At 47.8% G+C, this 24,009-nt stretch overlaps 1 protein-coding gene across 1 annotated transcript in view; it reads left to right on the forward strand.

Annotated features, from left to right (window-relative positions):
* Positions 1-24,009, forward strand: part of LOC126995932 (semaphorin-1A-like) — a 58,762-nt gene that overhangs the window by 29,421 nt on the left and 5,332 nt on the right. The window contains exons 4-16 of the mRNA XM_050855833.1: positions 9,163-9,270; positions 15,141-15,228; positions 15,411-15,515; positions 15,654-15,887; positions 16,102-16,304; positions 16,470-16,615; positions 16,733-16,867; positions 16,994-17,164; positions 17,334-17,464; positions 18,529-18,576; positions 19,460-19,561; positions 20,208-20,441; positions 23,531-23,726. Of these exons, the coding sequence (XP_050711790.1) occupies positions 9,163-9,270; positions 15,141-15,228; positions 15,411-15,515; positions 15,654-15,887; positions 16,102-16,304; positions 16,470-16,615; positions 16,733-16,867; positions 16,994-17,164; positions 17,334-17,464; positions 18,529-18,576; positions 19,460-19,561; positions 20,208-20,441; positions 23,531-23,726 (1,901 nt within the window). The remainder of the gene's footprint in view (positions 1-9,162; positions 9,271-15,140; positions 15,229-15,410; positions 15,516-15,653; positions 15,888-16,101; positions 16,305-16,469; positions 16,616-16,732; positions 16,868-16,993; positions 17,165-17,333; positions 17,465-18,528; positions 18,577-19,459; positions 19,562-20,207; positions 20,442-23,530; positions 23,727-24,009) is intronic.

The raw sequence follows: 24,009 nt of genomic DNA on the forward strand, positions 1-24,009 counted from the left end.
AGACAGACAGACAGACAGGCAGCGTTTATCTCCCCGAGTGTCACTGCTAAATGAAACTACTCGACAATAAACTAAAAAGACAGACAGACAGAGGCAGCCTTTGTGGCCCTAAATGTCACCACTTAATGGATTGACACGACAAGGACAAAAAAGATAAATATGTAAAAAGAATTGTGTAGCGCAGCGGTGCAGTGGTAAAATATTTCAACGCCAGCTTTCACCATGCAATATTAAGCACCACGGCAGCACTAGCAGTCAAGAACACAATCAAGGAAGCAAGGCACGAGGAAGGGTCGTGTCTGGCTGGCGGGCGGCTGGCTGGTTAGGCGGAAGTGGTCATATCGATCACATGCCTTTGCCTTGCCTTGCCTTACCTTCCCCCAAGCTTTCCCCTTATCCTTCCCCGTGCCTTCCCCTCCCCAAAGCCAAGCAATGCCAAACCCTCCCTTCACCTCCTCCCCGACGTTTTGCCTTATTGCCTTATTCACTCACTTCCTGAACCGCCACCAACCCCGCCGCCGCTCTCTCCGTCTGTGTAACCAAATAAACCACAACGTAAAATTCCTTCCCTCAACACCGCGGAGTAAGAGAGAAAGTTATGCCGAAGCCCCAAGCAAGCCAAGCCGCCAAGCCCTCCTTATCCTCCTTCTCCTCCCTCCTGACGGTCCGCCTTTGATTTATTCTCACTCACTCGCTTCCTGGTCCCTCGCTGCTCCCTGTGCTACCAAGTGTACCTTAAGATACCCTCCTAAGCCCCTCTTCTTTTTCCTCAGCAACATAGTTAAGAAAATGTAATAATATAATGTAATACTTATCGCTGTTTTTCTAAGCCTGGTTGTTCTGTACATATGCATCAACTTAGACCCATGACCACCAGCTTGACGGAATTAAAGATGTTTAAGTAATGTTAAATAAACCCTGCAATGACTCTTCTTTCCCCAACTTCGTGTTACTAAACTAATAGATCTATGAGCCCAAATAACTAAACCTCCGTATTATTGAGCACCATGTTTGAGGTATATAATTAGAAATATCCTTAGAAGACGTCATTCAGAGCTTAGGTATCTTTTCTCTACCGTCGCGGGAGGGTGTTTGTGTTTACGTAAGCACGAGTAAGTAGATCAGTCAGCAAGCACCCGCCGCCTCTGAGCTCCGACTCGCCTAATCCCGCCACTCAGGGCCTCGCCGCCGCCGCCGTCCCGACCTGCCGCGCGTCACTCAGCCACCGTCACCAGCCTGGCATTACCGCGTCGCATTCCATCACTCGGAACTCTGATTTATGAGCCTCGCGATGCCTCCCGTAACCCAACCCTTGTCGTCGAGGGGCGGGCGAGGCGCACTTGCCACGTAAACTCCCCCAGAGACCATTACCGTGTGACTGGCAGGGGCTGGGTGCCGGCGCCCAGAACACGTTAACAAGGATCGCCGTGGTGGCTGTGCGCGCTGCATGGCGATCATAAGTTACTGGTGATCGATGCAGCTACCCCGAATCAGTATGGGCCAGGCGAGGCGACCACAAACCCGCCTCTTGCCTTGAATACGCAGTTGCTACCAATGGAGTCGCAGGAAAGACTTCAGATGACCGGTGCAGTGTGGCCATGTGTGGTGCCGTACGGGGAGGATTGAGGAGAGCCATGGGAGAGCTGCGTGTCGTCCTCTCACCCTCAACTGGCCTGGACACGTGACATGACTCCCTCCCTCTCCCCCTCCTCCCTGCCTCACGCGGCCTTGCAACATCGTCAAAGTGAAATTGTCCCTCTCAGAGCCTCGAGACGTAACTTGCTTTTAGATGCGTCGCACTAATGCATACCTTTGGAATTACCTGTGAGGGCTGAGGGCAGGTGCAAGGAAGCATGTGTGGGAGGGTGACAGGTGTGTCTTTTGTGTCACCTTGGCGGGTCACGGAGCGGCGGGAGGTCGTCTCAACGCGGCCGATGTGATGAGTTGGCCACATGGACGGTGAGGGGAGGCGGCGCGGCTGTCTGTGTCTGCCTGACTGCGTGTCTGCCTCGCGTGTTTACTTTTTCCGCCACCTCATGTTATCCTGGACCGTCAGTTTTGTCCTTTGCTTCTTGCCGCCGTCGTTGCATTACCGGGTTTTCCTTGTTGTTTACTTTCGGCCAGTCTGCGTAGTGAGAGAGAGAGGTGTGGCGCTGCGGGGAAAGGGGTGAGGGATGGGGTGGATAGGAGAGGAGTGGAAGGCGGGACACAGCGGGAGAAATAAAGTGTTTGTGCAGCGCTGTGAGGACGCTCAAAGGGTGAGCGACCTGGCCACCTCCAGCGGTGATTACCAACACGCATTAACACCACAGTCAGTCCTGTGATACCAGCAAATGACCGTCGTTTCAAATGTTCGGCGTCGTAATTACAGACGGGCGTGGAGCACAGCACTTCGCCGCCACATGATTACTAACGGTCAGGTAATGGACAGCCGGGCCCTCGGCGTCCCCAGCGGCCCTTCACCGCTTCCCGGAACTTGTTCAACCCCGGCGTGGGACTGCGGATCGCTAATTGTTGTTCTCTGCGTGAATATGAAATGGCTCATTAACAGAAGCTTGGCGGCGAGGGCGGAGGGCGGGAGGCGGGGGCGGGGACGGCACCGCAGCCCCGCCACTCGATTAGGATGCCGGGGGAAGGCCCGTGTGAGGGAAATTGGCAGCATCTGTATTGGTTTCGTAATATCCCCGACAGCCGCGCCTGTGACTCAACGGGAAGCTAAAGTATTGGGTAATCTAACTCGCGTTATCGGTCCGGTCAAATCGAGCTGAACTAAAGGTTCCGCGGCGAACAACGAGTCCATGAATATACAAGTAAATTCCTGCGCTACAGAACAACACGAGAGAGTGTCCCCAGCGGCCGTCCAAACCCTCCCGCCCGCGGCCCCGACTCCTGCGACCTGCTGGCGGATGTGTTCATTGCCCTGAGGAGCAGCCGGGGATTGGAGGACGCGGAGGCCGGGCCGCGCGGGGGAGGAGGGCGCCGCGCAGCAGGTGCAGGCCAGACCAAGGATTGGCCGAGTTGTTTGTTCTTCCTGGCGCCGCATTGCTTCGGAAGGTGCAGCGGTGTCATGGAGGAAGCGTGAGGGTGTGAGGGAGCGACGAGGCGCCGTGAGCATTGACTTGGCATTAAAGAGAGACGCCCCGAGGCTCCCACGAATTGCAGGCGGCGGCACGGTGAAACACGGCCACTGAACATCACGGATAATGGCAGCTGCGTGCATTTTCCTCCATATTGGGGAGCAGATGTTGTTTGCCTGGCCCCAAGTGACTCTCAAAATGCATTGTCTCGCCACACGAGCGACACAGTAAAAGTCGAGAATGTGGTCGCCGAGAAATCTTAACAGTGTCCTAAAGGTCATAAACACGTCCTGCATGTGGCGGAATTTCACGGTAGAAAGTTTACAAATGCATAGAAAGGTCACGGTGGCGGCGAGGGTTTGGTACACGCAGCAGGAGGAAAGGAAGAGGGAAGAGGGGACGGCGAAGCAGGTGTCGAGGGGGTGACCGCAGGCGGGTGGTCGTCGCTAGAGACAAAAACTGGAGACAGAGAGACCATGTGTAGCCTTACTCTGTGGGAACACTCCCTAGATGGCACACACACACACACACACACACACACACACACACACACACACACACACCTGAAATTTTATGTGCAAACGAACACGTAACACATAAATCTAAGAAATTGTATGATAAAAATAGAATGAAATACGGGACAAACAAACGAGCTTGCCTCAGTCTGAAAAAAAGTAAAAATTAGTAAAAATCAATAGCTAATAACACACACACACACACACACACACACACACACACACACACACACGCGCGCACACGCACACGCACACACGGCTCACGGCAGGAAAGTGGGAACATCGCGGGGCGCCGAGTCCTGGAGTGCGGAGGATGAAGGTGCAGGAGCGCGGCAGATTTTGTTGCCGCAAGACTGACGTGCGGGCAGGAAGTTTTACCTGCTAATGAGGATACATTGCTCGCCGCTGACCTGCGCGCCGCAAAAATACCAACTTACTCTAACCGAATTAGGTTTGGAAAGTCAGAAGTTCGTAATAAATGTTGGCCGGGGTTTAAAATAGCCAGACAGACCCTTGCGGCGGCGCAGCAACACGGAAGCTTTCTCCGACAATAACATTTCATTTGAGGCGCCCAGACAGCACCCTTCCGCTCTCCCTCACCCTGCCCCATCCTCCCCCCTTCCCCTCACCCCTGCCGGTTGTCTGGAGTACCTCAGTGCCTTACTTCCCCTGTCAGTGCCACGGATGAACTTTCTTTGCCTGTCAGCTGCGTAGGCGACGTGAAGGGGAGCATCAGGGACAGGGATGAAAGCTTTGTGATACACCGTTGTTCGTACCTGTGCTTTCACGTCTTCTCCACAGCTGCGTCGGCGGAGGCAAATGTCACCTTACCTGTTCCTTGTTTTTTGTTCGCGTGATGAATTGCTGACGATCGCATAGGGCGGCGGTGGGGATGAAGGGCGTTGACAGAGCGTGGCATCACCTCTGTCCGCCTTTAGGTTACCCTGCTCTCTCTCTCTCTCTCTCTCTCTCTCTCTCTCTCTCTCTCTCTCTCTCTCTCTCTCTCTCTCTCTCTCTCTCTCTCTCTCTCTCTCTCTCTCTCTCTCTCTCTCTCTCTCTCTCTCTCTCTCTCTCTCTCTCTCTCTCTCTCTCTCTCATTCTTTGCCTCTCTAAATTCACCTCGAATGACACCGGGCGTCTTTGTGTTCCTTTGGCGGCTCCTACACTGCGACTTTCCCCTCCTCATAAATTGGCGTTCACATACACCCGCCCGCATCACACCAACGCTCTACCGAACATGCCCGGAGACACAGCAGGACCCTTCTTTGGTCACACTCGCTTTGCATCACATAAACACACACGAGGGGACGAAAGGAGCCGAGGTGCTGAGGAAGAACCGGTGTTTAAGTTCGAGTTTTTGTCTCCTGCCGCGGACCGTGAGGGGACGAGAGCGAACTGTTTATCGCCGCTGTACTCTGCCAGATGAGAGACATAACAGGGCGAGCACGGGGACGGGGATGTCGTAAAGCAAGATATTGTTGGGGCACCGTTCTTCTACACTAGCGAGGCGGGTCGGGAGGGGGTGCAGTCTACAACGAGTCCGGTCGGTGATCTGAGCGGATATTGTATACGTGACCCCACACTCTGTCCTCAGTTTTCCCTCCTTTCATCTTTTCTTCCGTCCTCCTTACCGACCGCGCCGCAGCTTGTTAGTAAGAGAAAGATGGAAGAGGGAAGGGAGGTCACTGCTACCGCCTCCACCACTCTTCTCAGCACCCCGCAGTGACGAGCACAAGCATGAAGGGTGAAGGGCATTGCAATACTGAGGAGATATTGCATTTTTCACATGTACGTAGGAGGCGCAAAGGATGGAGTGTGGACGCGTTTATCTCGACGTGTGAGCAGGGAATGGAAACCGGAGAATCTTTTAGTTTCCTTAAGCGCGGCGAGATGGCTGGCGATAGAGCCGTGTTTAGCCCACTGCGCGCGAGGAGGCGTAAAAATAATGACAACCGTAAAAGTGAGCAGTGCTTGGAAAGATGCTGAGGCGTGCACGAAGACAAGCACTCACCACACACACACACACACACACACACACACACGCACACTGCATGAACCGAAGATGGGAGCAAGAGAACGCACAGAGACGGAGCGAGAAAGATATAAAAAGAGAAAACAAGGTAAAAGAACGTAACATCGGGCTAACACGCCGGCGCAAAGTAGCGACTCTTCGGGTTACGCTCCTTTTGCGGCGGCGTATAAACAGCCTGGTTACGTATCCGGCCGAGAGATAATCGCCGCCACCCACATTCGGTAAGACATATATACCGAACCCTTGCTGGCTACGCGGACGGCACGGCACGGCGGAGCGGGGCGGGGCGAGGTGGGGTTCGAAGAGGGCACGAGGCTTTCCATTACGGCACTTTTAGTATCATGTCGAGGGGTGTGAGCGCTCTCGACTGGGCATGTTCCTCCTCTGTAAGAAGTCCGCCACCGTTCGCCTCCTTCCCCTCCTTCGTTTCCCTCGCCCCTGCACCGCCTCGCCTTCCGCCCCTCGCCCCTTGTGTATTTATGTTCCTCTGCCTCGTGTTGTTGGTGTGGCCGCGTCGTGTGATTGAAGGATCAGGCCGCCCCCTCCCCGAAGGACTCTTGTTTACTCTTCGTGGCCGCCGCGCGTCCTTCGTCCTTCCTTCCCCCGCCCGGTTCGTGTTTTTAGCAGTACGAGATGGTGTTTGTCATTCCGCGGTGTTGTTTCAGCGCTCTCCTAGGCCGTTATGATGTTGTTTTGTCTTCCCTTCGTGTTATTCCGTCCTCTTGTCTCGCCATCTTGTCTTCCGCCATGAAAACAGTCGAATTTCGTTTAATGTATAACAGCCGGGCGTAGTGCATGCAAGATTCCGCAGTTCGTTGGGAAGTAAATGCGAAAATACTGTGTTGAATAGAACGACCAGCCATCCAGGGTAATACCGCCGTCCTTCGTCTCCGATTTAATTGCATCGATGCCAAATCCCCTCACCAAATCATGCAGAAAAATCAACATGCATAAAAGAATGGTGATCCTTTTCTTCCGACCCTTCGTGTGAGGGGACCCACCAGTCTGCCTGTTCGCTGCACCGCCCTTCTAAGCCCCCCTCTGCCTCCCCCATTCCTCCATTCCTCTTTCTCTCCCCTTGTTCATTCCCTCTTTCCCTCCCTGTTTCCCTCCTTTCTCCCTTTCTCAGCGTCACTGCATCTCTCTTCCCTCATTCCCGCTCTCTTTCAGTTCTTTCTTTTCATTCTTTCTCCACCGCCCACTTCTCCCTGTCCTTCCTTCTCTCTTCTCTCCCTCCTTGTTCGTTCCTTCCCACGTCTTTCCCTCCTTCCGCTCTCCTTTTATTATCGTCACTACCTCTCTCTTCCCTCATTCCCTCTCTTTCTTTCAATATTTTCTTTCCATCCTCGTGCACTGTCCACTTCTCCTCGTTCTTCCTTCCTTCTCTTTCCTTCTCCTTACTCGTTCTTTCCTTCCCATGTCTTTTCCCGCCTTCCTTCCTTCCTCCCTCCCCCACCAGTAGTGTTACGCCGCCTTGCTCGCCCGGAAAATAGCCATCACGGGAAGGGTTATTTATCACGTTATTTTTTTCCCTTTTTCCCTGCGAGGCGGAGAATGGCTAATGTGAGGAAAAGAGCGAGGTGATTTTGTGCGTTTATGCGGAGGAGGAAGAGGAGGAGGAGGAGGAGGGGCCGCCGGCATGGAAAGGAGAGAGAGCAAGGGGGCCAGGGAGCCAAGGGAAAATGTTTTTGTGTAAAGCCTACGTCGTTAGTCTGTAGTGAGTATTAAGTTTACTATCCTGGTTTAATTGTGGACTATTACCAGAGTCTCCCCGGAAATAACGAGGCATAAACCCTCCCCTTGACAGTAATTGCACCGCCGGATGCGTTAACTCCTTCATTTGATTCATTTTTTTTCTTTCTTCTCGCTTTCTTATTGTATTTTTCCTTCGACCCAGTGTAGGAAAAAAAAATACATCGCCCGCGTTTGCCATGATTTCGAATACACGTTTTATTTTTTCTCCTCTTTACAATCCCTTGCTCGTGCGTATCACATCAACTCCCTCAATTACAACAACGAATATCCAGAATGGCATCCGATTCGCTACGGACGCACTCACAAAGAGGCGAATGAGAGCCACTATTAAACGTTTTCTTCTCTCTCGTCATGTCGGAGGTTGGGGGGAATTTCCTGCAAAATCTGTTATGGACGGTCTTCAGGAATGCAGGACGTGCTCACCTTCTGTTCGGGGACGCTTGGAGGGCAATTAAGGCCAGCATTCCCGCGATTCATGGCGATCAAACGGAATCTTAATCGCGCCAGCACAGAAAAGATCACCGTTCATGCCTGTCGCGACGAGGTGGCTGACATCCGCGGACTCTGGCGGACCGGCGGTGGCTGATGGCGGGTGGAAGATGCGCAGTGTGACCAGCTTACCGTACCCAGAACATCGCATTTATCGACTAAAGACTCAGAACTGTCGTACCCACACAAATAACGATATGCAATTAAAGTTAGCGTTAAAACCGTTACCTGTTGATGGTTTCTTGAGATAGATGTAACTCAGAAACCGGAAAATACAATGTGACTCGTACAATAAGCTTGGACCCATCGCCGTTCATTCCCTTGGCGATGATATGGGTGACATCCGTGGACTCAGCGGCGTGGCGTTGGCTGCTGCGGAGGCTGAGGGCGTCCTACCGCAGGAGGACGAGTTTGAACCCTCAGTATTTGGCTCCAATTGCATGGCAGTCTTCCTAGGTGGCCGAGTCGCCCTCAGGAACTGTCTTGCCGCCGGCTTCTAATGGCTTAGTGGCCGCGGCGTCGGTGTCTCATTACCATATAATTGGGAAGCACCTCCTTGGAAATGCTGCCGCCTTACCCGCCGCCCCTCGCCCTCCGCATCTTCCCTTCCGCCCCTTCCCCGCCTCTCCCGCCACCCCCCGTCGCCTTGTCGTCTGCCCCCGCCCCTCGCCCCGCTTGCTCCTGTCTGCCGCTGTCCCGAGCTTCTGTGTTGCGGCAGGCTTCCAAGGCCACCCGAATATTTCATTGGAGAGAGAGAGAGAGAGAGAGAGAGAGAGAGAGAGAGAGAGAGAGAGAGAGAGAGAGAGAGAGAGAGAGAGAGTATAACAGTTTAGAAATATGAACTTCCCTCCGTATACATATTCGCATGCCCGTATTTTTCAATTAAGTATTGCGTTTATCCAGCAGAATCTTTTCCATTATGGCCTGTCACAAAATTATATACCCCCCAGCACACACACACACACACACACACACACACACACACACACACACACACACACACACACAAGGCAGAGGAAAGTAATACCAAGCTCCCTCGCCCGGCCGTAATCTTTTCCTCGTCTGTAATCTGCCGTGATTCTCTGTAGTCAACCTTTGGGCAATTCACCGTGAAAATGGAAGATGAAAATAGCCCCCAGTTTCTTTTTGTTTTCTTCTACTCTACGATTCCCCGAGTTTGTTGTACTGAAGGGTCACCATGATTTAAGGTTACGTGATTTGGTATTATTTTAGATGTGCCTTAAACAATATACGAAAAAAGATTGACGAAGGTTTATTTTTCTTTCCCCTACAGGATGAATGCCAAAACTACATCCGGGTCTTGGCCAAGGAGGGCGAGGGGAAGTTCCTGGTCTGCGGCACCAACGCCTACAAGCCCCTCTGTCGCCACTACGCCCAGCAGGTAAGGAGAAATATGCTTGTGTACCTGTGTTGAGGTGAGATTTAGACTTACTTATATACCTATCGCCCTGCTTACTCCTGCGTCGGAATTAAAAAGGAAGGGAAGGTGGCTAAAGGAATCGTGATGAAGGAAGGAAGAGGGACTGTGAAGGGTGGTCAAGGGGAAAGGGAAGTGCTGGAGGTAAGAATACGTGTCCCTGTGGTGAGTTCGGATAGGCTTACATACACACCTGAGACCCTGCAGCAGAGATTTACGAGAGCAGGAAGTCGAAGGGAAGGGAGAAGGACAGAATAACTCATGCAAAAATAAAAGGAATCCTGCGGCTCTGGAGGGATGACGGTAAAGAACATGACATCGATCGGAAGGTGGCCAAAAAAAATGTCGATAGGAGGAAGGAAAAAGGTAGAAATCATAAGAAGAATTGTTTGACCGCCGAATATAGCTATTTAAAAGCACAACGCCATTTTTAGTAACATATACCAAAGACAAAGGAAATAAGGGGGAAGAAGTTAGAAAAATAGACAAGTTTAGACAAATAAAAATAAAAATATCAATATAAAATCACATTCAGGAAGGCGGAGGAGAGAGAGAGAGAGAGAGAGAGAGAGAGAGAGAGAGAGAGAGAGAGAGAGAGAGAGCATAACGCCTTCATTTACTGACGTAGCAAAGATATATGTCCTGGGAGGCCTTATCCGCGGCGCCTCGGCTCAGCACCTCAGCGTCTCCCGCCGTGAAGGACGCTGACACGCCCTCCTCGTTACCAGCGCTCGAACCCCCTCCTCCTCCTCCTCCTCCTCCGCTATCAAAAAATCATCGCACTCTTCACGCTTAGATGCCCGCTCTCCCTGTTACAAAGTTCATCGTTTCTCCTCGTCTAATAACGTAGTCACCCCGCCGGGGAGGGAGGGAGAGAGAGAGCAAGTTGCCGTCGTTCTTGGTTTTGGTGCTGGATACTTTAAGATAATTTTGGTTTCCCTCGAGGCGTCCAAAGTTCCGGTGGTAACAATGAGGGGTCGAGGCTGGCTGAGTCTCGGGGCCTCGTCAGCACCGCCTCTTCCTCTTCCTCCCCTCTGCACTGATCCCCTGCTTTACATATCGAGGGAGGAACGCTAAGACGATGAGGGGAAAGGGAAGGTCTTGGTGCTATATGGCTCGGCTTGTCTCGCTTCCCTTTCCCCGAGTTCTCTTCTCCTCCTTGTTTCTCTCTCTCTTTCTCTTGCTTGCTTTCCCCCTCTCGTTCTCCTCGGCCAGCACTTCACCCTAAACACAAACCAAGAAAACCAGACACGCTCACCTCGCTCTTCTGATCCTGATGGAGCGATGCAAGGCGCGACACATCACCCCAAGATGGTTATTGTGGCCGTGATGGACCGCCGGGCTGGGGCAGGTAATCTCCCCTTAATTGGCCAGGATCGTGATGGCTGGCGCGGTCTCGTGTAACATTATCTCGGAGTTGAGGCCCCGAGACCCCCTTGATTTGGCGCGGGATTAAATTCGTTGTAAGCGTCGCACGTGTAATTGTTTTTTGTGTCCCGCTCTGGTTCGTGACGCGGGCAAGGTCGAGGCAGACTGCGGACGGAGGGGCGGGCAGGTGAGAGAGACGGCTCCTCCAGGTAAAAGTTGCATCAGTCCAGCCGAGGGGAAGTTTAGAAGTCACGGAGGGAAGACACGAAGAATTTTAAGATTTGTCGAAGTTACGTAGCTTGATCGTAGAAGTGCCTTACTCTCTTACTTTTCTTCTTACTTCTTGTTTTTCTTCTTCCTCTTCACTCGTTTCCCCAACTCTTCCTACTTTTATTCCTGTGTATGTCCGAGAAGAAAGAGAAAAAAGTTACGTATCTTCCTCTTTCTTCCTCTTCCTTCTTCCTCCTCATTTTTTTATCTTACTCTTTTTACTTCTACTTATGTGTATGTGTGGAAAGAAAGAGAGGAAAAGAGAGAGAGGCGTAAGATTAGCACCTAACCACAGAACACTATATATTTATTTACATACACAAAGAAAAACAAGCAAAGAAAAGAATATGTGAAGAAAAGAAAACCAAAGAAAGCAGAGAAAAGCAGAGCAAAGAAATTAATATAAAGTGAAAAAGAATATAGAGTGAAAAGAATAAATGAACACATGCACTTGCTTCAGTCCCTAAGCGGCCCAGAATATTTACCTCGCTTTTCTGTTATTCTTGGACCGAGTGCGACGCGGAGGGACTTGTCAGGAACATGATTGATCGGGTAGTGTTTAACGTGTTACTCGTCTCTTACTTCCTCACTCCCCTCTCCCTCCCTTAACTGTGCACCTTTTCTTCTATTTCTCATCATCTTACCACCACTCCGTTACCTCTTCCTCTCACATCCCTTTCCAGTCCTCGTTCCTCCTTTTACCTTCCTTTTCGCCCCCTTCTCTCCTTCGAATTTCCAGTTCCCATATCTTTACCTTGCTCTTCCCTTTCCGCCCTCTTCCCCTCTTCACTATCCATCTATTCCCCTTCCCTATGCCCCCTCTACACCATCTTTTCTGCATTATCACACCAGCCTCCTCCCTTCCCCTTTCCACCATCTCTCCTCACCTCTTCTGTCCTGTCTCCTTCACTCTCCTTCCATTCCTTACCTCCAATCCTCAAGACACTTCCTCTTCCCCATCACCATCCCTCACAGTCCCTCTTCCTCCCTTCATGACGATTCGTTTTACCACTTCCCTTCCTCTTCACTCCCTCCCAACATCCTCTTCCGGCGCCTGTCCTAACGAAATTATTCATACCCTTGGCCTACGCATATGTGAGTACCTCTGACATATAGCGCTATTATTTAAATGAAGTAAAGTAATCGTTTGGCGGGAACAATAGCTTATCGCCGCTAGGTTAGAAAGGAAGAGAAGAGGTAAGGCTGGTGGGGAGAGAAGGAAGGTGGAAGGCGAAAAAGGGGTGAGGTGGATTGGGGAGAGTGGGAAGGGTGGGGAAGTGAAGAAGGTATAGAAGTGGGGGAAAGAGGGGGAAGGAGGTAGAAAGAGAGAAGGGGAAGGAGGGAAGAGAGAGAGAGAGAGAGAGAGAGAGAGAGAGAGAGAGAGAGAGAGAGAGAGAGAGAGAGAGAGAGAGAGAGAGAGAGAGAGAGAGAGAGAGAGAGAGAGAGAGAGAGAGAGAGAGAGAGAGAGAGAGAAGGTTGGTAGGGAGAGGAGGAAGGTGGGAAAGGGAGAGAGAGGATGGGCGTGGATGGGGAAAAGAGAGGGGAAAAGGAGGGAAGGAGGAGAGAAGGTTGGAGGAAAGGAGAAAGGTGGATGGGGAAGTTGGGGTTGGGTAGAAGGGAAGAGAGGGGAAGATGGGGGTGGGTAGAAGAGGGGAGAGGGGAAAGGAAGGGTGGGTAGAAGGGGAGAGGGGGGAGACATTGGCTGACCTCGTAATGGCTCTCGTGTCAATACTTGGGCAGTAAATAACGGGAGAAATTTTTGGAAAGCGGGAACGGAAGGAAAGAAAAGCGAGAAAGAAAAGAAAGAAACCAACAAAAATAGATAAAGGAGCGTATGATAAATTTTCCTTTTTTACCGATGTGTTGGAAGATTTAAAAGGGAGACCCGAGTGCATGAAGGGACAATAGTAGCTAATACCTGGCACAGTTTTTCGTTGGGCAATTTTCAAGTCAGAGAATTACATCTTTGTCACAGGGAATTGATAGAGTAGAGGTAAAGGGTGGTGATATATTCATCCGCCGAAGCCAACCTTTACAACTCACTGACTCGAGTCCATGAAATAACAAACGGGCTTGGAAAAACTTTTATTCATCGCCAGAAACGCTAAACGAAAACCGACACCAGATAGTTAGATAGACAGGCAGATAGACAGATAGATAAAGGTTAGTACAGGTAAGTGGAGAGAGATTGGAAGATAAGTATATAGGTAGATAGACTAAATGATGATCAGATAGGTAAGTAGGAATGTCAATAGATAGAAAGATAGACAGATAAGTAACCATGTAAACAAGTAGATAGCCAGGTAAACAAGTAGATAGACAGGTAAACAAGTAGATAGCCAGGTAAACAAGTAGATAGACAGGCAAACAAGTAGATAGCCAGGTAAACAAGTAGATAGACAGGTAAACAAGTAGATAGCCAGGTAAACAAGTAAACAGCCAGGTAAACAAGTAGATGCCAGATAAACAAGTAGACAGCCAGGTAAACAAGTAGATAGCCAGGTAAACAAGTAGATAGACAGGTAAGCAAGTACAGGTAATCATCACGAATTACTGCGATCAAAGGACCCAAGTATAAGCGAGATCGAGCGAGACACAACGTGGATGAGGTGCAGCAGGGCGGGAGAGTGACGACTTATACCTGTCAACGAACCGAACCAACGCCGAGATGAAGGAGTGTTGCTCGTTGAAAAATAGACAGTGTAAAGTGTGTCGTAAAATGTTTTGCGAGAGAGGAAATGTCCCCGCTCAATTTTCCCTTCTATTCCTTTCCTCCATCCCTCCAGCTCTCATATTCCACCCCATTCCTCTTTTGCCCCTCTCGTAGGTACTTCTTTCCTTCCTTCTATTCCCCTTCTTTCCTTTCTCCTCTCATTTGCCTCTTGCCCTCCTATCCTCAATCTTTCCTCACCCCTTCCTCTCCACCCTCCTCACCCGTCCCGTTCTCACCCTCCCTCCCCACGCCCCGTTCTCTCCCTCCCTCCCTCCTAATCAATGTTGCTGCTTCACGTAATGCCCCGGAAGCCTCTGCCGCTGCACGAGTAATCCCGACACTCAGCCTCTGCGACGCCTCCCAGATCACGTGGCAGAGAGAGAGAGAGAGAGAGAGAGAGAGAGAGAGAGAGAGAGAGAGAGAGAGAGAATTAGGGGGTTAGGGGGGTAGCTAGGAGCGGAGGCACATTAATTACCCCACAAGTTGCTGGTCCCGGCACGGCACAGCATTGCTTCAGAGTTCTCCAACGCAGACTCTCGGGGCGGCAGCGGCGGCGGCGGCGGCTAAATAATCTGTGCAGGGCGTATAGAGTGGATTAGTATTTCGTCCTCCCCTTTATGATGGAAGTTATTGAGCATATATGCGACTGATCTCCTTTTTGGGCTTTGGAAGTAGTCGATATGAGAGGTGGAAGCGTGTATGTATAACCGCCCAGTGTGACCCAGCGCCCGGAGAGTTACCTTCCTATCCCCGAAGCCCTGAGACCCGAAGACCCTCGTTAGCCTTGTCATGCACACGCCTCGGCCATGCACAGAACCGGGGACCCATTTTTCATGCGCTTGTCCCGAAGAGGAGAGGAAGAGGAGAAGAAGAAGGAGGAAGAGGAGGAGGAGGAAGGGGGAGAGAAACTTATACATATTCAAGCACTTCCATCGACTCCCGCGGGTTTCTTCCTCCTCCTACTCCTCCTGATTGATTTCCAACGCGATAATCTGACGGCGTTCATTCCTTCCGAAGTGTTTAGTGGCGCGAACAGACTGACAAAACCAGTTCCACTCCAGTTGACTATCGGGCCGGCCATCAGTGCGGGAGACAGTCACTAATGCTGGAGGGCCGCCGCACGCTCCGTCATTATGCTAATCGACAGCATTCGCAAGCTGAGTACGTCCCTGGTCGTCTTGCAGGCAGTCGTTTTGGGGTCCCGTAATGGGTGCTGCGTCTTAATGTCCAAATATTTGCAAGGGGCTCATCGTGTCGGGCTGCCAGTTTGCCTCTTGTTATATTTTCTTCTTTGTAAGGTGTACTTCTTTCCTTGTGTGCTCTACGAACGTGATATTTGTTTGGGAAGGATGTCTTATTTATACAATGCTGGCATTATCGTAGGAACGCTTTTAATAGTTGGTTTCAATAGTGTATAGAATAGGAAGACTTTTATTTTACTGCTGTTGCCTGTTATGTACACGTGTGTGTGTGTTCCCTGCAGGCGGATGGAAGCTTCAACTTTACCGAGACTAACGGGGCGGGCAAGTGTCCCTACGACCCGCGCCACAACTCTACCTTCGTCTACGTAGGTAAGTCACTCCTTGGGGCCGCCACACTCCTGCAGGATGCCGCGAAGTTTCGCATTTCATATAAAACTAAAATATAAACAACATCAAGAGTAGTGTCCGTTATGGTTTCTTTGTGCCTATGTGTAAGATAATGTCGTCTCCTTTTTCTGTTGGTGATTGTTGATTGTTTTCTTTACCTGCAGACGGCGAGCTGTACTCCGGGACCGTGACAGATTTCTCGGGCACGAACTCCCTTATTTTCAGAGAACCCCTGAAGACCGACAGCAATGACTACAATCAGCTCAATGGTAAGGTGTTGACAGTCTTCGTTCTGGGCTCCTAAAATGCATTGCCGTGATTTGAATGATTTCAGCACTATGTCGTTTGCGTCTTTCGTAGAACTCCACTTTTGCTCATGTCCTTTTCTTGTTTTCCCCTCATCACAGCACCCGATTTCGTGCACTCTTTCGAGTACGAGGACTTCGTATTCTTCTTCTTCCGAGAGACCGCGGTCGAGTACATGAACTGCGGGAAGCGCGTGTACTCCCGCGTGGCGCGCGTCTGTAAGGGCGACCGAGGCGGCGGCCAGGCGCGCTTCAGGATCTTCTGGACGTCGTTCCTCAAGAGCAGACTCAACTGCTCCGTGCCCGGGGAGTACCCGTTCTACTTCGATGAGATCCGTGAGTGCCGGTGTGGCAGTTAGTGTGATAATCATCCAGCAGATCAGCTCATTGTCCAGTAATTGCGACAAAAGTAATGTCATAATAATGGTAATTTAGCCTTTTATGAGACACTAGAAATTAAGTAATATATAGTAATAGAATATTACTTATGCCGTAAGATCACAGTGCTGCAAAATTCAGAATATTGAATCTGACTTTTGTGCCTCCCCAGAGTCCACCACGGACGTCATCTCGGGCATCTACGGCGGCGAGAGGCACCAGCTGATCTACGCCGTCTTCACCACGCCCTCCAACTCCATCCCGGGGTCGGCGGTGTGTGCCTTCTCCATGCGCTCCATCCTGGACGCCTTCGAGGGAGCCTTCAAGGAGCAGGAGACCATGAACTCCAACTGGCTGCCCGTCAGGTCCCATGACGTAAGACCCCCCCCCCCCCCCTTGCCATCTTAGACTTGCAGTTTTCTTCAACACCTTCATTAATTTTGTATGCCCCACATCATTTTTATTCTCTATGTATCTCAATTTTTTCCCTAGCCTGAAATCATGAACAGTATTGACCAGCTATTTTCCTCCCACCCACAGGTTCCGGAGCCACGGCCAGGGAGCTGCGTGGAGGACAGCCAGACACTCCCGGAGGACAACATCAACTTCGCCAAGTCTCACTCGCTGATGGACGAGGCTGTGGCAGGATTCTTTGAGCGGCCACTTCTCATGAAAGCTTCCTTCAAGTAGGTTTGAGGGTCTTTGTAGTCCTAGCCGCTAAATTCATGATACTACTCCATGTTCACCGTCAATGATACTAGTGCTATCACGGCTTAAGACTAAAGAAACTGTTCCTACTCCAGATATCGCTTCTCCAAAATCGCGGTCGACCCTCAAGTGACTTTCCTGGACGGCAAGACAGTCGATGTTCTCTTCATCGCCACGGACAGCGGCATCATCTTCAAGGCCATCAACACCCAGACGTCAGCAGGAACCAGGTAGACAATAAACCTAATATTTCCAAAGTACTTTTTTATACGATTGAGTTTAGACTGGGAAATAAAGCCGTATAATTTCAATCAATTTTGCATGCACCTTCAACAAGTTTTATGTTTTTCTTGCAGCAACATTGATCCTGTGGTGATTGAGGAGATCCACGTCTTTGAGGAGCCTGTGCCCATCATGAACCTGCAAATAGCCCACCAAAGTAATGGGGAGAGCAAACTCATAATCATCACCGACTATGAAGTGAAGTCCATCGATCTCCACCGCTGCCAGAGAGCCACCACCTGCAGGTACAGCCATCGCATCAATAACATGTTCAGATTATTGATAATGTGATTTCAACTATTGCCAAATACGTCATCTTCATTCTAGTTTTGGCTTTCATTTCTGCTTCATAGATTATTTAGAGATATCCATTGAAAACTTCAATACTCATTCAAACTACACACCTCTCAACAGTGCTTGTGTGGGACTGCAAGACCCTTACTGTGCTTGGCACGATGCCTCCAACCTCTGTGGCCCTCCAGAGCCCAAGGCATCTGGCCCCATTTACCAGAATGTCTCAGGCTACCACCAGCAGTGCCCATACAGTAAGTGACAGTGTGCACCTTAGCCTCCCAGATGCCTTCAGCTGCCAGGGGGAGGGTCTTAGGCATATGTGTGTTAATTTGTCTCCAAGTATGTGCTGCTACAGTGAAGAGTTCAGTTGTCCTGGTGACCTGCCCTTATTGTTAGTGTGTTGTCCCTGAACTGAGCTTCCTGAATGGTGAATGTGTCCATGTTATGTACCCTGTGATGGCCATTCTGCAGGTGCACATAGATTTGGTCACCAGTGTAAAGTTTCCTGTAAATAATTAATTTCTAAATATGAAACATCCTGATATATTTTTTTTAATAGTGCACACATAGTTTGCTAGGGTCATGCTATGGTCCTTCCCCGGTTAGCTTTTTGTAGTCATCCTAGTTGATATCTAGACCATTAGCAAGAATATGATTTTCCTCAACTTGATTTACATTCTTATTTATACTCTTCTTGATTTACATTCTGTAGTAGTAATTTATTAGGGAATGTCTGTAACAGTCAACACTTGAGACTATGATAAGAAATCCATCGTCTTCAAATCTGAACAAATTTAAAAAGTTTAAAGGCACAAAATATTGGTGCCACATACAAATGAAGAAATGAAGATTGTTATCAATGCATGACTTCAGAAACGTCATAAATTCCTTCTCGGACCTGAGACAAAGATCATCAACCCCTGAGATGAATTATTTAATACACTCAAAAAGAGGGAACAAATATCCACTTAGATTATTTAAAATGTGCTTGAAAACCCTGCATAATAAAAAGTGGACTGTTATTTAGTACTATTTGCTTTCATTTTTAGTATATCTTATAAGTTTTCAGTCCAGCAGTAATGAGTATAAATTTTTCCCTGCTTTTGAAAGAAGTACATGATTTACCATGTGCATGTCAAGAGCCCCTTGTACCCACACACTTTTATATCAATTGATCAGTTAAATTTAAATCCATGCAAGAGCATCCTTGTCAGTGGGTGAACAGTGAGCATCAAGGCATTGATAGACAGTACATGTTCTCTTGTCCCTTGTGTCTTGTTGCATCTGTGCTTAGCATGGCCGCGCTTCATTTCAGGCGCTGACAGTGAATCCTCAAACCCCTCCACGCCGATACAAACAACTGGTAAGTCGTGTTTGTGTGTACTTCATCATGACGGGTGGAGGTGTCCCGTGGTTAGGTGGGAGTTGAAGGTGGGAAATAAGGAACTTACTGCCTTTATTTTCCTCTTCAATGTGTGTGGGTTGCTGTAGCATAAAATTACCAGTTGCTGTGTGTTTTAGATTTTATTTTTTTGTGAGTTTTGTTTGATTATATTAGTATATTTTTTCCTTGTGTTTCTGTTTGTTGTTTTCTTTTGTTTAGTTGTGTTTTCCTAATAAGCTTCCACCCTTACTGGTCAGAGCACCACACAGCAGCACCCTCAGTCCCCGCACCTCCCCAGCCTCCTCACCTCACCTCACACCACACTCTTGCTTCAGTACTCCCACAGTACTGCTGTGTACATTATGAATAACTCTGATGACTATTCCACATAACAATTCTACATTCAAGATTTCCATGTGCTTATGTGATTGTTGTCAAGAGAAATGTTACATAACTATATATAATTCTTTCTTAAACACTTGTTGTATTTTGTGTCCGTGTCGTCAACCTCAGAACCACCGCTCTGTGACTCAGTAATAGACTGCTGCTCTATGAGTAACACAGAAGTAAACACTTTTATTTGTCTTAACACCAGCATGCTTGCTGAGCTGCCCTGAGGAAGACAGACCTTGTAAATTTTCTCATTTTTGAATGGTAACAACCTCCTCCCTGGATATGAACAATATCAACCACCATTTTATAAAGTGAGAACCCTGAGACAAACACAGACACGGCACACCAACACAAGACACTCAGAATGTCGGCGCCACATTTTGTCCCCCGGAAGTGTCTGTCCCACACAACACCGCTGCTTGCCCCAGGACATGCCTAACCATGCCTCTGGGTTGTGCTCCACTCACAGAGGCCCCGAGCCCCCCAGAAGTGGAAACGTGTGCTCCCTGTGTATGTCCTGAGCCTTCCTCCCCGCGCCCGCCCCCCGTTACCGATCCTGTGCCCACGGAGGGTCAGTTGTGCTGTGTGATGGCACACACATTGCCATGCTGTGGGCCCTCCTAATTGACAAAATATAACATGATGGTGTTCAGAATTGAAGACACCTTGAAGTTTATATTCCTTGGTCAGAAATGATGATAGTGGAGCACAGAATTGCAATGTGTGTGGCAAGATATTTTGCTCATTAGTTCAAGAGCAATAACGAAGTGGCCTTGTAATTTCAGGCAGAAAATACGCCTAGTGATATTGTTCCCCGGCAATACTAACCCAGCTTGAACATGCTTCATTTGTCCTTATGTGTTTCACTGGTCTAGTGGTTGTCTGAGGTTCTTGTCTGTCGCTGAATCTCTTCTATACACACTTTTCTCCTTTGCATGGATTTTCAGATCACAGAAAAGGAATGTCATGAATTGTAAGACTCAGTATTGAAGTATTGACTCACTCTATAATTATATTCCTTGAATGTTTTGTGTCAGAATGTGAGACTCTTAATGAAGCTGTTTCCATCATTTTTCATAAAACTTTAAAGCACCAGATTTCTTTTACCACAGGGGCTACATCTTTTCTTGCATGATGGTGGTGGACTCTGCTGTGCTATTTTCTTCCCTAAATCAATATTAACTGCCTTTTCTGATAAATGCAAATTGTCTCTGCAGGATCGGTGGATCACTCAACTATTTTTGATCCTCTGCTTGATGAGGAGGAAACATCCATCGAGAGTAATAAAATTCCCCAGCTGCCGCCGACACAGGAAAACACTAAACGCACCAACAGTGTTCCAAACAGTGTCTCTCAGGAGGGAGACTTGACCAATGAGATCCTGCTGGATGCCGTTGGAAGAGAGAAGGGCCAGGATGTCGGCATTGCTTATGCTGAAGGCGGGATCACCGGTAAGCCTAGTCCACCACACATAACAGCAAGGTCACGGGAAGACATCATGAAAGAGTTCCTGATATGGGCCAGACTATGATTTTAAATACGGTACATGACTGTGTGCCTTTGATTGAAGATATAACTGCCTGTATCAGGAAGTCTGTTGTAACTCAAAACACTCACTGACCTACGAGTCCCCCACCCTCCTCTCAATTGGTGTAGACTCACACATCAGTATTGCAGGTCCTCAAGTGTAAACACTTTGCTTTAGTAATCTAACTATTTTTTCTGCAAAATGCACTTCAAAATAATAGTAGTAATATATTCAAGTTGTACATATTAATATACTCCTTGAAATATTTTGGTTTCCTCTTTGAAGAAAAATCTTACGTATGTAAAGCTTAATGTAGTTTGAGGACTAAGTAATGCATTGCAGGTCTTTGATAAGGCTCTGAGCCGATCCCTGCTCCCTAGAAACACTTCCGTGTCTCCCTGACCAGCTGTTACTTGCCTGCCCAGCCTGACCCTCTCCATCATTACCGACTTCTGACGGCTGCTTACATGTTATCTTTTTCTGTGATAACTTGTTACTACTTCATTCTCTTAACTTTTGCTTCTTCATTTCATGTTTTCATTACATATTTGTTGAGCTAATTAACAGTATTTGATTGTGTGAAATGCCATGTATTGCATGACTGGTGGCAGCAGTTACTTATGCATGTTTCCTTGTGTCGGCTTCATCCTCTCATTACACAAACTTTTCCTTAAAAAATTATGATGCTTGACAATATTTGCTTATCTGGCACTCTCTTAACACACTCCCTAATTATATGTTGTGATGATAGAGTAGCACTAGCTTGTCAACTGTTTACTTAACCAGCACTCACCACTTGTAGCACCCCGCACCCCCTCCACTTGTTCATTTACCTGTGGCAACTAACCGGCTCGTCACTGAGGAATGAACACAGTGCATGCCATGCTTCCCTCCACTTAATGTGTACATGGATCTAAAACAAAGGCATACATAGTTAGTAAATAAAATTAATGCTGAAATAACAGAGACAAAGACTGGACTGTCTGACAAATATTTGTGCATTATTACTGTGAAATTTTTATAACCATTTGAATGCGAAAATTTTGAAAATATATATATATATATATATATATATATATATATATATATATATATATATATATATATATATATATATATATATATATATATATATATATATATATACATAATCTTTCACAATAGTCTTACTGATACGGTAGTGAAAAAAATTTCTAAACATATATCTATAGCATTTGATTCCTTCATAGTTCCCCTTCTTGTGGTGAGTCATGTGTCCCACAAGCTTGAGCCATCTGTCCCAACGTGTGATATGAAGTGTTTTGTTTAATGTGATCTCCTTCTGCCTGCCTTTAATCTGCTGCACAGAATCATCGTTGCCCACTAGCTTAACATGATGTGTTCCTCCATGTCATTTATCATGCCTTGCACCTCCAAGATTTTTCCATGGAGGATAGCTGTAGACTCTGTCCTACAAATCCTTTGTACTTTGTTTTGAGTAGTATTAACCAGTGTTACAAGATTAACATTTTCCATAGTTTTAACAGCCTTCTTACATAAATGCAGGGTTATAAGTGTGCCATCATTCTAGACTCATACACTCTCATTAACTTTGAAGGTCACAGTACTACATCTGCTTATCAGTCATAAAAATATGCAATCAGTTGTATCTGTAATGCACTCACAGGTTTGAATATCTCATCCTCTGCAGTAATACCTCGTGTGTGGTGTTGTTGGCTTCTAAGTGCTGTGATACTTTAGCCTGCACTGCTTGGTCTGGGATGCCTAACGTCTAAACAGCTGAAGCTGACCTATCCTAGAACATTCATAGTGTTACATCATCTGCCTCTACAATCACATTTTCCTCCTGTCCTTTCTAATGCTGTTGAATGCCTCTTGGTGTGAGGGAGTGAAGGAGAGCAAAGGCAAGGCAGGCAGAATGGACTAGGCTTACATGTTTAATATTCTGGCAATCATAATATGACTTACTCCTTAACAGAATGCAGTTCAGTCAGCTGATGTGCTGGAGCCAGTGTCTTGCCTGTAGTCAATAACATTTGTCTGTGTTATATTTTTCAGATTTTTATTTCAAAGTTCATGGACCAGTGCCCAGTGTCACATTGTCCTGCTTTCCAATGTCTTTAATCTTCAGCATGATGCGAGAAGAGATAAACAAGCTTGTCAGATTTAACATGTATATATCTCACCACTACTGATGTGCTTATGATGTTAGTTAGCCCAATCTCTCCATACCTCTTGTGCTACATTCACTCACTCACTATTTAAGCTCCATCCAATTGCTGTAAGTGTGGCAACCCTTTGATGGTGCAGTGCATGTATGTGTTCCTAGGCTCTGGCAGGGGTTGGTGCCGCCTCAGTATGGTTACCTTGTGGATATTCTTTGACACCATTTCTATAGTCCACCATTGCAGCTTCAGCCATGGAATTTATACACACCTCATGAGTAGCAAAGGACTGTAAATACTGGTTGTTAGTTTCATAAAGTAATCATTTCACACAGTTAGGAGGATCAGTTCCCATGCATGTTACTTACTGGGCAGCTTTGTGTCAAGAGGAGCGCGGTGAGTGGTGGCGCTGGGACCAACAGCTGTTTGTCTCACCAAGCAGATATTTCTTCCTTCCATGTCATTTACACATCACATATTCTCTAAGTTGATGTTGTTAAGGGACTGTTTGATGTTTGATTTGTGTCTGTTTGATGTTTAATGGAATTGTAATGTTTCAGTGGCAATGTTAAATGTTGAAATTTTTTTCAACATATATTCATCAACATCAAGGCAAATACACTCAGGCTCTAAAAAAAGATGAAGTTCAATGCTTGATGCTGTGTGTGAGACGAATCTAAGACAATCATCATATTAACAGGTCTGATGGAAGTAGGTGCAGAGCAGAAAAAGGAAAACTTAACTATGTGAAGACAGTACTTTCCTTTTGTATCTTTCAGGGATTCATCGAGAGAGATCCGGAGTTGGATTAACGCTTTACTCAAGAGGTTTGTTTTCCTTCCTTCAGGTCCAGTGGTAGGGGCATCCCTTGAGGGTCCGCCCATCTACTCCGCCGAGACGCTGGCCATCGCCGTCACCACCGCCTGTGTCGCTGCTCTTGTCATTGGCTTCATCTCTGGGTTCCTTTTTTCTCGCAAGTGCCGGGGGGACGAGTATGCCCACACATACTCGGAAACTCCCTATTTGGATTCAAAACTCAACAAGTAAGTCTTCCAAACTCATGTGGATGCTTGCTCTTGCCTGTTCATTTAAAATTGTTTGTTTTGGTAATTGTGTTTGGTTGTACATATTGATAAAGGTAAAATTAAAGTGGAGAAATTTGTGGACCATATGAGTCATTAAGTGTAAATCAATATGTATGCTTCCTTTTACTACTTGTACATGTATGGAAGAGTATCCCTTCCTCATTATACTGCCTCTGTTCTTTAATACCCAAAACTGTCCAGTCAGTCAGTCATTAGTTTTGACGGCAATGGTTTTCATCTT

This window comes from Eriocheir sinensis, chromosome 9 (genome assembly GCF_024679095.1).
Source record: "Eriocheir sinensis breed Jianghai 21 chromosome 9, ASM2467909v1, whole genome shotgun sequence".
Taxonomy (NCBI): Eukaryota; Metazoa; Arthropoda; class Malacostraca; order Decapoda; family Varunidae; genus Eriocheir; species Eriocheir sinensis.